This window comes from Dasypus novemcinctus, chromosome 1, assembly GCF_030445035.2.
Source record: "Dasypus novemcinctus isolate mDasNov1 chromosome 1, mDasNov1.1.hap2, whole genome shotgun sequence".
In the NCBI taxonomy this organism is placed as follows: domain Eukaryota; kingdom Metazoa; phylum Chordata; class Mammalia; order Cingulata; family Dasypodidae; genus Dasypus; species Dasypus novemcinctus.
Genome location: NC_080673.1, coordinates 86382407 through 86398870, shown reverse-complemented (window position 1 = coordinate 86398870; position 16464 = coordinate 86382407). Strand labels below are relative to the sequence as shown.

The following is a 16464-nucleotide window of genomic DNA, read 5'->3' as shown; positions in this document are numbered from 1 at the left end:
ATAGTATTTGCTTATTTCCTTAATTTGCATGGTCCACATACATTTACATATACAATTAAAAAGCCCAATTGCAAAAAAGGTGATGCATGTTCATGAAAAGAGTATTAAGACAAAATGGAGATTAGATTTTTACTCTACTTCTGTCATTAGCTAATTTTCCTGAGCTAGTTACCAACAAAATATAAGCTTTGCTTTCTTCTTCTTTGAAGGAAATACTTCGACCATAGTTCATATCATGTAGCCTTCAGATGCAACAGATAAATAGAATTTCTTGCAGAGAATTGCAAAATAAAATAGATTTTTCTAATTGTGCATATTATGTGGCCATCCTATTCATTCATTCATTCATTCTTTCATTCATTCAAAAAAAACATTCCTTAAACAGATTGCTATTGAGTACTGGGTCCTGGAATCACAGAGATGCAAGTCAACAGCACTCAAGGGATTATGTCGGGAGCAACCAATAAGATGGTGGCAGTGTAGGAGCTCCTAGAGTCAGGTTGTGCTACAGGGCAGTTAGTAATCACCCAGAGCTATCTAAAGCACCTGTTTGGGGGCTCCCGGACACTAGAAGAACATCTTGCAACAGCCTTGAAAGAATAGGAGGAGGAGACTGCCCATCTGCAGAGAAAATTCATGAGCAGAGCACTCCACATTCTGGAAGCTGGTGTCCATCCTCCACTGGCAGCATAAGCCATCTTGAGAGCTTTCCACTGTTGGAATTGGAAGCTCCACTTCCCAAAAATGGGGGAGGAAGAGACAGCTGGGCACCAACTTCAGCTACTGATTAGTAAATTTGGCACACTAAAGTATAATCCTAACAATAGCTAAAGTTTGAACCTGTCCAAGTCAGAATGGTAGCCACCATTTTTACCCCACCCCCAATATGAGGGAAAGCAGGGCTGACTGAAAATCACAGCCAGCTTCTTTCACCCAGATCGGACTGCAGCGCTAGCCTAGGCTTCAGCCCCACCTCTAGCAGGGAGGAAGCTGGTAGGACCTGCACCAGCCTCTCTGGGTAACTGCAGGTACATTCTGTTGGCACAGACTGAGTAGTCAGAAGTCTATAAGGCAACTGGAGTCATTCTGGACCTGCATGGCATAAATTGCTGCCCACACCTGCAGCTCCATTCCCACCACAGGCAGGGGAGAAAATTATGTGAAGCTTTATCAATTTCTCTGGGCAACTACAGTCTAGACCTGTACAATTTGGATTATTACACACAGCTGTGGCTCTGTCCCTACCCCTGGCAAAGGAAAAAGTTGGGAGAAGCTTCATTAGTCCCTGGGGAAATGAGGGCAGCTTGAGCCTCCATAGCTTATAGTACCAACTGTATCCTTGGCTCCTGCTACACAACCAGCAAGGGAGAAAGAGCAAAAAAACCCTAAATTAAAGAGAGAAAATGCTCCCAGAATAAATACTTTAGTTAGTCAGTTGCTAAGACCTCAACAGAAAATTACAATCCACACCAAGAAACAAGATGTCACCCAGCTAAAGGAATGAGGTAAGCCTCCAAATGACATAAAGGAGTTGAGACAACTAATCATAGATGTTCAAAAATATCTCCTTGATAAATTAATGAGATGGCTAAAGAATTTAAATATATTAGGAAGACATTGGGTGAGCACAAACAAGAATTTGAAAGCATACATAGAAAAATAACAGATCTTATGGGAGTGAAAGGAAAAATAGGGCGGCGGACTTGGCCCAGTGGTTAGGGCATCCGTCTACCACATGGGAGGTCTGCAGTTCAAACCCTGGGCCTCCTTGACCCGTGTGGAGCTGGCCCATGCGCAGTGCTGATGCATGCAAGGAGTGCCGTGCCATGCAGGGGTGTCCCCTGAGTAGACGAGCCCCATGCTCAAGGAGTGCGCCCCATAAGGAGAGCCGCCCAGAGCAAAAGAAAGTGCAGCCTGCCCAGGAATGGTGCTGCACACATGGAGAACTGACACAACAAGATGATGCAACAAAAAGAAACATAGATTCCCGTCCCACTGACAACAACAGAAGCAGACAAAGAAGATGCAGCAAATAGACACAGAACAGACAACCAGGGCTGGGGGGGAAGGGGAGAAAAATAAATAAACAAATAAATCTTTAAAAAAAAAAGAAAGGAAAAATAAATGAAATTTAAAAATGCACTGGAATCAAATAACAGCAGATTTGAGGAGGCAGAAGAAAGTCTTGGTGAGCTCAAAGAAATGACCTCTGAAAGCAAACATACATAAAAACAGATGAAGAGGGAAACGGACTTGGCCCAGTGGTTAGGGCATCCATCTACCACATGGGAGGTCCGTGGTTCAAACCCTGGGCCTCCTTGACCTGTGGAGCTGGCCCATGCACAGTGCTGATGTGCGCAAGGAGTGCCCTGCCACGCAGGGGTGTCCCCCGCGTAGGGGAGCCCCACGCGCAAGGAGTGCACCCGTAAGGAGAGCCGCCCAGCGGGAAAGAAAATGCAGCCTGCCCAGGAATGGCGCCGCCCACACTTCCCGTGCCGCTGACGACAACTGAAGCGGACAAAGAAACAAGACGCAGCAAATAGACACAGAGAACAGACAACCGGGGGAGGGGGGGGAATTAAATAAATTAAAAAAAAAAAAAAACAGATGAAGAAAAGAATGGAAAAATTGAACAAGTTCTCAGGGAACTAAATAACAGCAGGAGACATGCAAATGTATGTGTCATAGGTATCCCAGAAGGAGAAGGAGAAAGGAAAAGATGCAGAAGGAATATTTGAAGAAATAATGGTAGAAAATTTCCCAACCCTATTGAAGGACATAGATATCCATGTCCAAGAAGCACAACATACTCCCATCCTAATAAATCTGGATAGACCAACTCCTAGACACTTTCTAATCAGAATGTCAAATGCCAGAGACAAAGAGAATTCTGAAAGCAGCAAGAGAAAAACAATGCATAACGTATAAGGGATATCCATCAGATACCTAGGAGACAAGAAGACAGTGGTATAATATATTTAATATACTGCAAGAGAAAAACTTCCAGCAAGAATCTTATAGCTGGCAAGATTGTCTTTCAAAAATGAAGGCGAATTTAGAATATTCACAGGTAAACAGAAACTGAGAGAGTTTGTAACCAAGAGACTGGCTTTGCAGGAAATACTAAAGGGTAAGTTTACAGCCTGAAAAGACAGGAGAGAGCGGTCTGGAAGAGAGTCTAGAAATGAAGATTATATCAATAACTAAAAGTGTCAAAAGAGTAGTGAAAATAAAGTATGACAGATAAAACCCAAATATTCAGGAATAAACTTAACCAATGAAGTAAAGCACTTGTATTCAGAAAACTACAATGCATTGTTAAAAGAAATTTAAAAATGCCCAAATAATTGGAAGAACATTCCATGCTCATGGATTGGAAGACTAAATATCATTAAGATGTTGAATCTACTCAAATTGATATACAGATTCAATGCAATCCAGATAAAAATTCCACTGGCATTTTTTAAATAAATGGAAAACACAATTATCAAATTTATTTGGAAGGGTAGTTGTCCTGAATAGCCAGAAACATCTTAAAAAGGAAAAGTGAAGTTGGAGGACTCTGATTTCCAGACTTTAAATCAGATTACCTAGCTACATGGTAAAAATAGTATGGTACTGGCATAAAGACAGATTCATAGACCAATGGGTCCTAACTGATGGTTCAGAAACAGACCCTCACAGCTTTTGTCAAGTGATTTTTGACAAACCTGTCAAACCTCCTCCCTCCCCCAGCTCAGGCAGAGCAATCCATTCAACAAATGGTGTTGAAAGAACTGGATAGCCATAGCCAAAATAAGGAAAGAGGACCCCTATCTCACACCTTATACAAAAATTAACTCAAAATGGATAAAAAACCTAAATATAAAAGCAAGAACTGTAAAGCTGCTAGAAGAAAATGTAGGAAAATATCTTCAAGACCTGGTGGTAGGTGGTGGATTCTTTTTTTTTTAAAGATTTATTTTTATTTATTTAATTCCCCTCCCCTCCCCCGGTTGTCTGTTTTCTGTGTCTTTTTGCTGCATCTTGTTTCTTTGTCCGCTTCTGTTGTCATCAGCAGCACGGGAAGTGTGGGCGGCGCCATTCCTCGCAGGCTGCTCCCTCCTTCGCACTGGGTGGCTCTCCTTATGGGTGCACTCCTTGCGTGTGGGGCTCCCCTAGGGGACACCCCTGTGTGGCACGGCACTCCTTGCGCGCATCAGCACTGCGCATGGGCCAGCTCCACACGGGTCAAGGAGGCCCGGGGCTTGAACCGTGGGCCTCCCATGTGGTAGACGGATGCCCTAACCACTGGGCCAAAGTCCGTTTCCCAGTGGTGGAGTCTTAAAGGAGATAAGAGGAGGACTGAGATGGACTACTGATGTTTAATGTATGCAGAAGTTTTAATAGCTTTACTTTAAAAGTGTTGAAATGTAACATTGATGGTAACACATTACAGTGAATAACAGCTGGTTTATAAGTGGGAATTTGGCTGAAAATGGTAATCTAGGGATGCAAATGCCAATTGATAGAAAGCTAGGGACTGCATAGCACAGTAAACCCAGAGGTGGATGAAATTGTGTTTGAGGGTACAGTTGCAAGAGTGCCCCTTGTGAGCTAGAGCAGATGTACATCACTGTTGAAGGGTAATGGGAATGTGGAGAAGCATGGGAAAAATACAACTGGAGTCACCTGTGGACTGTTTTAACAGTAACACTGTAATATTCACACATCTATGCCAAAGATGTACTGTGTTGATAATGAAGGTATGGAAAAAGTGTGCCTAATGTACACTATGGACCTGGTAATAATCTGATGATATTATTTCATAATCTGTAACAAATGTCCCACCATGGTGTGGTGTGTTGATAGAGGGGTGTCTGGGAATTCTGTGTATGTGCATGATTGTGTTGTAAGTTTACAACTTCTGTCATAAAAATATACTTAAAAAATAATAATAGGGTGGGTTGGGGGGAAATATACCAAATATAAGATAGGGACTATAGTTAGTAGTAAGATTTTGACAATATTTCCTTCAAAATTTGTAACAAATGGTTCACAGCAGTGCAAGATGTTGGTGGTGGGTTGATGTATGGGACCCCTGTATGACATTATGCTTGTTTGCTTTCTAAGTTCACAACTTTTACTATACACTTGTTGTTTATGTATGTCCGTGTATATAAAATAATAATAATACAGTGGGTTGGGGGAAAATACTTTTGTTAGTAGTAATATTTTCAGGGTGCTTTTTAATCATTAGTTAAAAATATTTCACAACAATGCAAGGTATTGGTGGTAAGGTGAGGTATGAGAATCCTGTATGATGTTATGCATGTTTGTTTTGTAGGTTCACAACTGTTATTATATACTTATTGTTTATCTATGTTTATGTATGAGTGATGTACTTCAATGAATTTTTTTTAATTGAAAAAAATATATAGTTACCAAAAAAAATCTCCCTGATTTGTAACCTTTGCCTTTGCCAATTTCCATGGTATAAATACTTCTTCCATGTCCAATTTTAAGCTATGAGCATGATATCACTGACTGCAGAATTGGGAAGAGCACAAATTGGCTCTCACTACATGCAAGCAAGGCTCTAGCACACTCTTTGGTTAGGTCATTAAAACAATGATGGCAGCACCGAGCTTTTATCCTTATGAGTTAAAATACTTTCTCATTCTAAGGAGCAGGGTCTTTAAGGCATTGTTAAATTCCTTAACTTCTTGCTGTAAAAAAAGAGCTATAGCCCTCTCAACAAAGGAAAAATTAACTAGGCGATAAATACTGATATCAAGGACCATGGTCTGAAATTGGGAGGCCAATCGTGGAACTATAATTGATTATTAAAACAAAGGAATATGCTTTTTTTCTTCTGCCCTTTAAAAAATATATTTAAAAATAGGAAAATGATATGTTTATTTTTAATTATATCTTTAGCTAATACAATAGAGCATCTATATATGGAATTTTTAAAAAATAAGTATTTTTCTTCATTTCTTGTCATAAAGTTCACAAATTTCCCTAACAATCAAATTAGCCACAATGATTTTATATTTAGTCTTATTATGTCAAGAATTTTCCCTTGATCTTCCCATTGTTTTTCACATTAGTAAGATTTTCATTATCTAGTGAAAAGCAAGATATATAGAAGCTTTGGGATACTTTTTAAAAAGTCATGTCTTCAGTTTCTTCCACACTTTCTCCACCATTTTGACAATTTGAGACATTTTGCATCACATTGGCATTCTCCTCGTTGACTAGCACATAGTGTGAAACCCTGAGAAAATTTCACCACAGCCCCAGTTTTCTGGTATCTAAAAAACACATTTTAATGTTACAACATAAATTTCTTAGCTAATTAAAAATGATATTATTCTTTCAGGCTTTATTAAGGGCATTATTCTTTTTTATTTTTTAAGTTGTTTTATCATTTACATAGGGAGACATCCCATATAAGGATTGTGGTTAAAATATTGAAATAACATATTTCAGTGCAAATAATAAAAGTATTCAAAAAACATTAAAGGATTATGAGCAAAAAATAATTCACAGGAAAAAAGAATCAACCTTGCTACTTGATATTAGATGTACTAATTAAAGTAATAATAATGACTGCCAATTGTCCTTTGCAGATGATGTTCTAGGCACCCTGCTAAGTGTTCTACAGATGTCTTATTTCATCTTAACAACCTCTGAAGTCTCTAGTATTTTTTTGGTGAGAAAATATGAAGGTCTTCATTTTAGGAATGAGGCTACCAAAGGGAATGAATTTCAGAGAAGTTATGTAACTTGACCTTAGTAATTAGCAGAGCCTACATTCAAACACAGACTTCAAGATATTGTGGGAAGAATGAACTAAACAGGAAGGGTAGAAAGTAATATAGGGGGAGAAATAGTTGTAAGAAGCTAAGGCTGTGGATAATTAACTAGATAAATGGTACCTCTCTGATGCTGACCGATTGTCCCCTTTAAAAACTAATCATATCATAGTTTGATTTGTACAGATTCTAGTGGGAAAAATAAAGAACATAGGGAAGGGGACTCTGGAGGAGAAGAAACATAACCTTCAAACACAGTCTTAAAAAGATTTACATAAGAAGGCCCTTGAATATAAAAACCTTGACCAGAGATTTTCTGGCTATAATTTGATACTAGACTTTGTAGAAAATATTTAAAATCTAACCAGATTTAGAATTGTGGGAAACTTGAATTTGATATCTTAATTCAGAAGTCTTTGAAAAATGCAGACAAATTGCATCTATAAATGCAAGATTTAGAAGCAATTTAATCTTTTTTGTTCCTTCATGTTCTTATAAGTTTTTAGGTATTTTCCAAAATGACCCTATTGTTATTATTCTCAATGTGTCCAGAGCATTTTGGAAGTTTCAGTGTGATTACTCAGAAAATATTTCATGTAATCCTTAAAAAAGGATATCATTTTTAAAATGATTTAAGGCAGCATCACTAATCTTTCAAACAGACTGTGAGTTAAATAGGATAAGATGAACCATCCTCATTTTATCCATCACGAAGGTGAACCACAGAGAGATTGACCCACGGTGGCTGATCTTAAACTCAAAGATCTTTTTGTCTCCAGAGTCCACATGACTGTCAATTGCATATGATGACTCCACTTCTTAAACTCTAGATGCTGAGAACCCCATCATCACCACCACCAAGAATATGTATGAAAAATCATGCCATAGCTAATTATCATATAACTTATGTAACAACAGCATGCTTTGTAATGCTACAAATAACCACAGGGTAACTGGTATCACCATAAGAAAACATGATCATTTTAATTACTTTGTATATACAGTTTCCGATTAGTACCATCTCTGACAAATTTTAAAGTAACTTGGCATCTCAACTACAGTATGTTTTGTTTTGTTTTGTTTCCTGGACAGGCAATCTTTTCATCTTAATTCCCAGATATCCCAAACTACAAGCTCTGTTTTGATTATATGGTATTTTAATACAAGCTAAATAGGTTTAGCAAAGCAAGGAATCATTATCAGAAAACAGATGGCACACCCAAATTTGATCATTTCAATAGAGATTGATAAAGGATCTATTTAGAATGTGGTGAACAGACTGCACAGGAGATTCTGCAGTTCCCTAGGGGTTAGTGACATCAGGGCTCACTGCCAACCCTGGACCTGAAAGGTGAGGAGGAAGCTCAAAGGGAAGATTTTTATGAAGATCTCTGCTTTGGCACAGTTGCATTTAGGTGATCCCTCAGGAAGCCCCATCCATGTTTTGCTGGGTTTCCCAAGGGCTAAACTCAACAGGGAGCCGGAGGAAGGCAGCCCACTGATGCACTCTCTGGAAGTCAGTCTGTTGGACACAGAGCAGAGAGGAGGAGGGCAGACCATGAATCTGAAGAGCAAACGGAAGGTATACAGAATAGAAAGCCAGAGTGTCAGGTCAGAAAGAAATTTGGGTAATCCAGATGAATTATTTTTATAGGGAGGAAGGACTGATTATAGATCATTCTAGTTCTGGATAAATCAGATGCTTCTTAAATCCTCTTAAATGCTCACCATCCCTCATTTCCTCTGACTGTGACCCAGTTTCACCATCTCTTTCTCTGTCGCAAACTTTGTTTTATCATTAAGCCTGTAATCACCAATTAATTTATGTACTCAGGATTTCATTCAATTCTTGCCCATTCTGCCTTACATTTTGTTCATATTTCCCACCCCCTCAACTTTTTATTTGTTAATTTTTTTTATTAGAGAAGTTGAAGGTTTACAGTACAATCATTCGTAAAATACAGGATTACCTATATACCACTCCACTACCAACACCTTGCATTTTTGTTATAATTGATGATAGCACATTTCTGTAGTTGTACTAATCTTTTAAAAGTATTACCTTTGTTACAATTGATATAATGTGTCACACTTTTTTTGACACAGTTTTAAATGCTATTTATTACTAATAAATTTGCTTTATAGAAAATAATGATGTAATTTTTAAATGTTAAAAATATGTGCAGACACCAATATTCATAGTGGCATTATTCACAGTTGCCAAAAGATGAAAGCAACCCAAGTGTCCATTAAAAGGTGAATGGATAAACAAAATGTGGTACATACATATGATGGAATATTATTCAGCTGTAAGAAGGAATGAAGTACTGACACATGCAACAACATGGGTGAACCTTGAGGATCTTATGTTGAGTGAAATAAGCCAGACACAAAATTACAAATATTGCATGATCTCATTGATATGAACTAAGTATAGTGAGCAGACCCATGGAGGTGGAATGGAAGATAGGTTACCAGGAGATGGAATAGAAGTAGAGAATGGTGAGCTGATCTGTACAGAATTTATAATTAGGATGATTGTAATCGTTTGCAAATGGAGGGAGATGATGGAGGCTCAGCGATGTGAGTGCAATTAATAGCACTGAAGTGTGCATGTGAACATGGTGGACAGGGAAAGTTTTGGATTGTACATGTTGCTAGAAGGAAAGCTAGAGGGTAAAATGGGGTACTGTATAACCTAGTGAACTCTGGGATGGCCAAGGATTGATGTTAATAATACAAATAGAAGAACTTTCAGGAGCTAAAACAAAGGTGCATCTTTAATACAGAGTGTTGATAGTGAGGTTGTATACAGGGAAGCATACTTCTGTGGGATATAAATACATTCTTGTTGTCATTGGTATGTTTCCTGGATATGTAGAGGCCCACATTAGCTACGAAAATTTTAAACTTCCATCCTGGGGAAATCCTGCTACTTTCTCAAATAAGATGGCAAAAATCTCTGAAATATATAAACCTTGCCTAGTAAAAGAAAACAGGTCAATATGTCAAGCCCTCAATCTTAGTGCTTGTACTTATGAACCTTCTTCTTGTAATAATGAAACTAAGCCTGCTTATAATTAGTGCCTAAGAGTTACCTCTTGAAAACCTCCTTGTTACTCAATTGTGATTTCTCTCTAAGCCAAATTCTGCAAATAAACTCACTACCTTCCCCCAGCATGACTCCCAGGGATGAGCCTCTCTGGCACTGAAGGATTATTATCATTATTAATATTATTTTCAAAAAAAAAAAAATCGCAGTCTATAAGTTCCCTATCATAAGGTACCAACTGGGTGCCAGAAACCCAGAAACCCAGTGGATCACTCTCTTGATTCCCTCTCTGGGAGGTACTGGGGATCAAACCGTGGACCTTGTCCATGAAAGGCAGGTATTTCTCCACGAGGTATACCCACTCCACCTTGAGGGATTATTACCAAGCATTAATCAGTGATGCATTTGGAAAAAGACCTGACCAAAAGGTAGAAATATTAAATAAAACAGTTTTTATGGCTAAGAGATTTCTGAGTTAGAAGGTCGTTCTGGAGATTACATTTATGCAGGTCTCAGGCAGATTTCAAAAAAAATGCCACAGTAAATATAAGCCTCAAACAGAAGTGCTTCTGAGGGCTCTAGGGACGTCCAGACACTGAAGGCAAGGCACAGCTGTTTGAAATCAACACCCCTTGGCAGGCCCTATCTGGGAATATTATGAAAATCTATTTCCCCAATATAACATAGTTATACTCATTCATATTCTCCTAATCATGATTCTTCTAGTCCTTTTATTTGAATTTACAATTTTCAGTGTACCTGTTAAATATAATTCTCAGAGATTTAAATCATCAGATTGTTCATATGCCAGCATATATGTAGCCAACTTCTCTCTCCAGTTCTTTGGGCTTGCCCTGGACAACTAACAAAATGATGATAGAGAAGTCCCAGGCCGAAACAAGAGTATTGTCAGCGACAAGCAAAACAATTTCTTTCCTCTTCCCGGTAATGTCTAAGTCCTTTCAGCCTGAAGCAGTCAGTGTACATCTTCCCAAATCCCTCATGATTGAGGAATGAACAGAAATTAGGGGGGAGCATAGCCACTGACTAGAGCAGATCTATTGTTATTGTAGTTATTATATTGTGTTAATGGAGTAACTTGTATCATTGATATAAGAAACAATGTCAATATGTTCAGAAACCTTTCAAAGAATCTGAGAAAATGGCCCTTCCCTTTTAGGAACACCAGGAAGAATTTTGAGATAATTATTATAGTAGTGACAATTCAAGAGAGAACAAATTAGACAAACTGGACAAATTAGATTAATGGAAGAATTTTCAAGTAAAATTGTGTTAGGACAACCAAAATGAAAACAGTGCAATTTAATATAATCTCTGGCAGGGTTCCAAGTAAGTCAGTCTTTAAAATTCGACAAATGCAACACTCTGCTTTTTCTGTCTTCCTGAATACACAAACATGTCCAGCAGCACAGTTTCATTTCATTGAACCTTCTTATGTGGATTCTATCTTGCTCACTCCCTGTCTCTGTCTTGTCTCAGCCTTTTTTCATGTATCTCTTTCCTCTCCATCTAGGTTCCTATCAGTCTTGTTTTTCCTCTTCTTCTTCTCCCTCTCGAGCTTGTTTTAAAATAAAACAACATCACTACTCATCAACTGAGTCATCAGGATTGAGTTCAGGAAACCCTCTCTTTGTGGTAATAATAATTGCAATCTTGGTAAGGTTTTTTGATTTTTTTTTAAGCTAATTTAGACCTGGTTCTTTAATTCTGTTGGCAGGATGGGTTGACACCACTTCACTGTGCTGCACGCAGTGGCCATGACCAGGTGGTGGAACTTCTGCTGGAACGGGGAGCTCCTCTGCTGGCAAGGACTAAGGTGAGTCATTACCAGCAAGATAGGATCCAGAGGACTTTTTTCCTAATCTCTCTTCTTGAAATCAGAGCATCAACCTGACATTTTCTAGTTACTCAATATGTGTGTGGTAGGGAAGTAGGTTATATATTGAATGTATCCAAATAAACAGTCACACTGTTTTAAGAAAATATATGCATATTTATTTGCATATCTACCTTCAAAAATCTTTATTTTTGTTACCTTTTTATTCTTGCTGCAGATAAAAATTTGAGTATGTCTGTATTATATGTAAATGCAAATATGAAGTCTAAGGATTGCACTATCTCTTGTATTCTATAAGTCTAGATTTTTATGATTGTCTGAATACCTATTAAATACATGTAAATTATCTTTCTAAAATATTGCAATTAGTAATACAGGATAAATCTTTTAGCTCATTCCGTTTTTATCACTTAAGCAATACTATTTTTTTTTACTATGACATTTTTTAAAAACATGCTTTTTATTTAATTTTAATAGATACATAAATCACACAAAATATTACATTAAAAAATATAGGAGGTTCCCATATGCCCCACTCCCCACATCTCCCACTTTTCCCACATCAACAACTTCTTTCATTAGTGTGGTACATTTACTGCATTTGATGAATACATTTTGGAGCACTGCTGCACAGCATGGATTATAGTTTACATTGTAGTTTACACTCTCTCCCAGTCCATTCAGTGGGTTATGGCAGGATATATAATGTCCTGCAACTGTCCCTGCAATAGCATTCAGGACAACTCCAAGTCCCAAAAATGCCCCCATATCACACCTCTTTTTCCCTCTCCCTGCCTTCAGCAACTCCAGAGGCCACTGTCTCCATATCAATGATATAATTTCTTCCATAAGCAATACTATTAATAGTAAAAAATATTGCTCAACAGTGGTTATGGTTGATTATACTTGGGATTAATAGAGGCCATGTGGGAAAGCATGAGCTAGGATAAGCCACCTACAAAAAAAACTAGTATTAATCAAGTATGGGTGGTGAATTGATTTACTGGTGATTTTCCTTTACAAAAATGTACTTTAAAAGCTTTGTTACTATATCCTTCTCTATTTTCTAACCTTACATGGTATTGTTAACACAATGTCTTTTCTCAGCATCTCAGATAAATGCTTCTTTTTCCTGTCTCTTTGGAGATTACTAGACCAATATCAGGAGACACTAAGTAAAAATAATCACATAGACCTATTTAATGGGATATGTAATAATCCTTAGGTCCTTAAATTTCACAACACCAATTTAGACAAAGGACACTTCTTACATTTTCTCACTATCATCCCAACAGGATTGGTAGTGACTGATACAATTACTAGGATAAACCTAGGAAAACAAGGCAGTCAACACAAGCAAGTATTTTTCAATTTGTTATTTTTAGTTAAATATTTAATTAAAATCATTTGCAGCAAAGATCAGCCCACCTATTTAAAATACATGTAAAATGAACTCAGTAAAAATGGTATCCATAGACCATGAAAGGGTGGCTAAAAGCTAGAATGCATGGAGGAGAGAGATAAATCATCTGTATTTAGAGCTGTAAAGAAGTATCTATATCATGGATAAGGGAACTTGCACTACCAAACTGCCCTGGCCATCCTGTGAGATAGTTTCTCCTTAGCACTGATGTTGTTTGGGAATGTGAGGACAATCTTGGCTAGGGTGACCAGTAATGGCCACTCTGAGAAGATGAATTTTGAATAATGACATAATGAAAGAGAGAAAACTGGTCACATTGACTTGAAGTAAGAGCATTTGAGGCAAAGAAAATTTGTATTTCATTTCCTTTTCTCTTTGAATTGTCTGTCTCCCATGCTAGAATGTACACTCCATGAGGATAATAGTTTCTGGCTGTTGTGTTAGGAACTTAGTAAACAAACAAAGGATTAAGTGGTGAATATTTTAGTTTCCACATAAACAGCATCAAAGAGTGATAGAATTTCAGAGAATGAGGCAGCATCCAAACCTAGCCAAGACCTGAATTCCCTCTACACCTTACTCTTTACATTATCTTAAACTACTTTTCCCCTCAATCCATAAATCTTGTTCAGTCTGCTATTCTGTTTATTTTGTGAATTTCTAAATATAAAAGCAATACTGATGCATGGCAAGTATTTTAAAAAGTAAATAAAATGCATTAATAATTTTTAAATTTCCTAAAATTTCTACCACCCATAAGCCACAACAATTAAGATTTTAACTGTCTCTATTCACCTTCCTTGTTGAGAATATAGGGCCTTGGTCCTTTTCTAGCATCTCATCCAGACACAATTTCTGCTTCTTTGAATGACTGCCAACCTGGAAACTTGATCAGCAATTATTTTAATAGTGATCATATTTCTAATGGCTTTTAAGAAAAAATAGTCTCTCTAGGTGGAAAAAAAGTTTCTAATTTAGTTTTATTTCCTAATTAATTTTTTTTTTTTCTGTTAGTTTATTGCTTTAAGAACCAAAAGACAGTCTTACTTAGACTGGTGATTACCAGGGAATTATCCTGCTATGTTGTGCTCCTGCTGTTGACCTTCACATAGGATTAAAGATGAAGATGTTTAGATTGTCCTCAAAATTTGAGTTTCAGAATAACAACACTTGGTTCATAATTGCTCACACTTTTAATTCCTACCTGCCTGCTCTCTCAAATTCCAATTCAAATCTCATAATATGATAAGAAAAAGGAATCACAGAATTTCAGAGCAAGATGGACCTAAGAAATATTCAAAATCTCCTTCCCTCCTTGACCCACCCACTTGTTCCTCTTTCAGCCCTCACCCTCTCCATTTTATAAGTAATGAAATGCACGTGGAGAGAGTCATTGAACTTAGGTTTCTGTGTATGGAATTGGATACAGATAATTTAAACATCAATTCTCACTTGTGTTTGTATAACTAATATTGCCTAATAGTGAAATTAGGCTGAATTGCCACACATAGCATATATTCATTCATAAAAGACATATTAATTTGTGTTTAGCATAATTCTGAAAGTAAATGTTCTTTCAGTTTCCCTCTCCATCAAATATAATTTGCTATATAGTCAGATATCAAATGGAAATTACTTTATTCCCTGCCACCCAACTATGTCGGAGATCAAGAATTGACTTTGTTGTGTTTTGGAACTTGAAAATAATGAATAAAATGTAGACTCGGCTTGAGTTTTTTTCCTTTTAATGATTTTATTCACACACCATACAATCCATCCAAGTGAACAATCAATGGCTCTCAGTATAATCAGAGATGTGCCCTCGTCACCACAACCAATTTTAGAACATTTTCATTACTGCAAAAAGAGAAGTCCCAAGCCCCTTACATCCCCCATTATTGATTGGTTTTGTTTCCATGCACAGAATGGGCTGTCTCCACTCCACATGGCTGCACAGGGGGACCATGTGGACTGTGTGAAGCACCTACTACAGCACAAGGCTCCCGTCGACGACGTCACCCTGGACTACCTGACAGCCCTCCACGTTGCTGCACACTGTGGCCACTATCGTGTAACAAAACTCCTTCTGGACAAGAGAGCCAATCCGAACGCCCGAGCCCTGGTAAACCTGGCCCAGGCCACTTTAGCTGAATACAGATCAAGACAAGAGAACCCACTTTGATTGATCTGTGGTGTAGACACCAGTAAGGCTTGGTACAGCTATGTAGTTAGTCTTGCTAAGTTTTCACCCCCACAAGCTGCCTGCCTAATTCATGTCTTTATTCATTGCTATTAAGTCATGGTGAGCAATGATAGATTTAAGAGGACACAGGTAGCATTTATGAGGCTAGTGAGTTGTAATCAAATAGATATGAAACCTCTAGAGTGATAAGGAATTTTGAATGGAACAAAGAAGCTGCAAAAATAGGACATTATTTAAAATGTAGATGCTTCTAGAGGAAGATTAAAAGTATGAAATAGTTGACTTGGTTAACCTCTTTTTGGGAAAAAAAGATTTTAAAATGGTAAATATAGTTTATTATGTAAGATAGTGTAAAATATAAGCTTGTGAAGAATTCACTTGGAGATTTTTCTTATTGACCTGATTACCTAAATATACGTTAATAGAAAAGTGATGTCTAGCTACTTATAACTTCAGTAAGCATTTTATATAAACCAGTCCAGAAATGCTCAAGAGAAAACTGCAAAAGACTGCCCCAAGTGCATGTTGTGTCTCCTAAGGTCTAATATTGAATAAACCTTCTTTGCTTCACTTATATTCTAACAATAATCTTTGGAAGTATTAGGCATGTACTAATTTATGCCTTTTATTTCCTAATTCTCAATAAAAGCAAACCTTTTTTCCTATGTATTTACATGGTTGATATCAGTTAAAATTAGTCTTCAGACATTCAGTATTTAATGTGAGACAATGTCATAAGCAGAAATTAAAAATTATTTTTATTAGAAATCTTCCATTGGAAGCAATGTATGTATAATTACCAGGAAGTATATATACTTTTAGGGTATGTGCAATTATATGAGGATATTTATTTTCTCGTAAGGAGGAAAATACTCACTTCCAATTGGATAAGGATCAATAAGGCGATACAATATAAAATCTAATAATCAAAAATCTTTTAAGTGCTTCAGGTATATTTGGCTCTTAATATCTGGCTTGTTACATCTCTCATAATCAGAGAAAATGACTTAACAAATTAAGTTGTAGCCACTTTGTGAAGAATAAAAAGACCTTATCTTAAATAAGACCATATGGTTTCCTGAGCACTGCTATTGTTTTAAAATATTGACTGATAATCATCCCTGTTGA

The 16464-nt window shown here is 37.2% G+C and overlaps 1 protein-coding gene across 16 annotated transcripts in view; it reads left to right on the top strand.

The window, feature by feature from the left end:
• Positions 1-16464, top strand: part of ANK2 (ankyrin 2) — a 624289-nt gene that overhangs the window by 488392 nt on the left and 119433 nt on the right. For all 16 annotated transcript variants that reach the window (XM_058293829.1, XM_058293865.2, XM_058293838.2 and 13 more), the window contains 2 exons: positions 11591-11689; positions 15058-15255. In XM_058293829.1, the coding sequence (XP_058149812.1) occupies positions 11591-11689; positions 15058-15255 (297 nt within the window). The remainder of the gene's footprint in view (positions 1-11590; positions 11690-15057; positions 15256-16464) is intronic.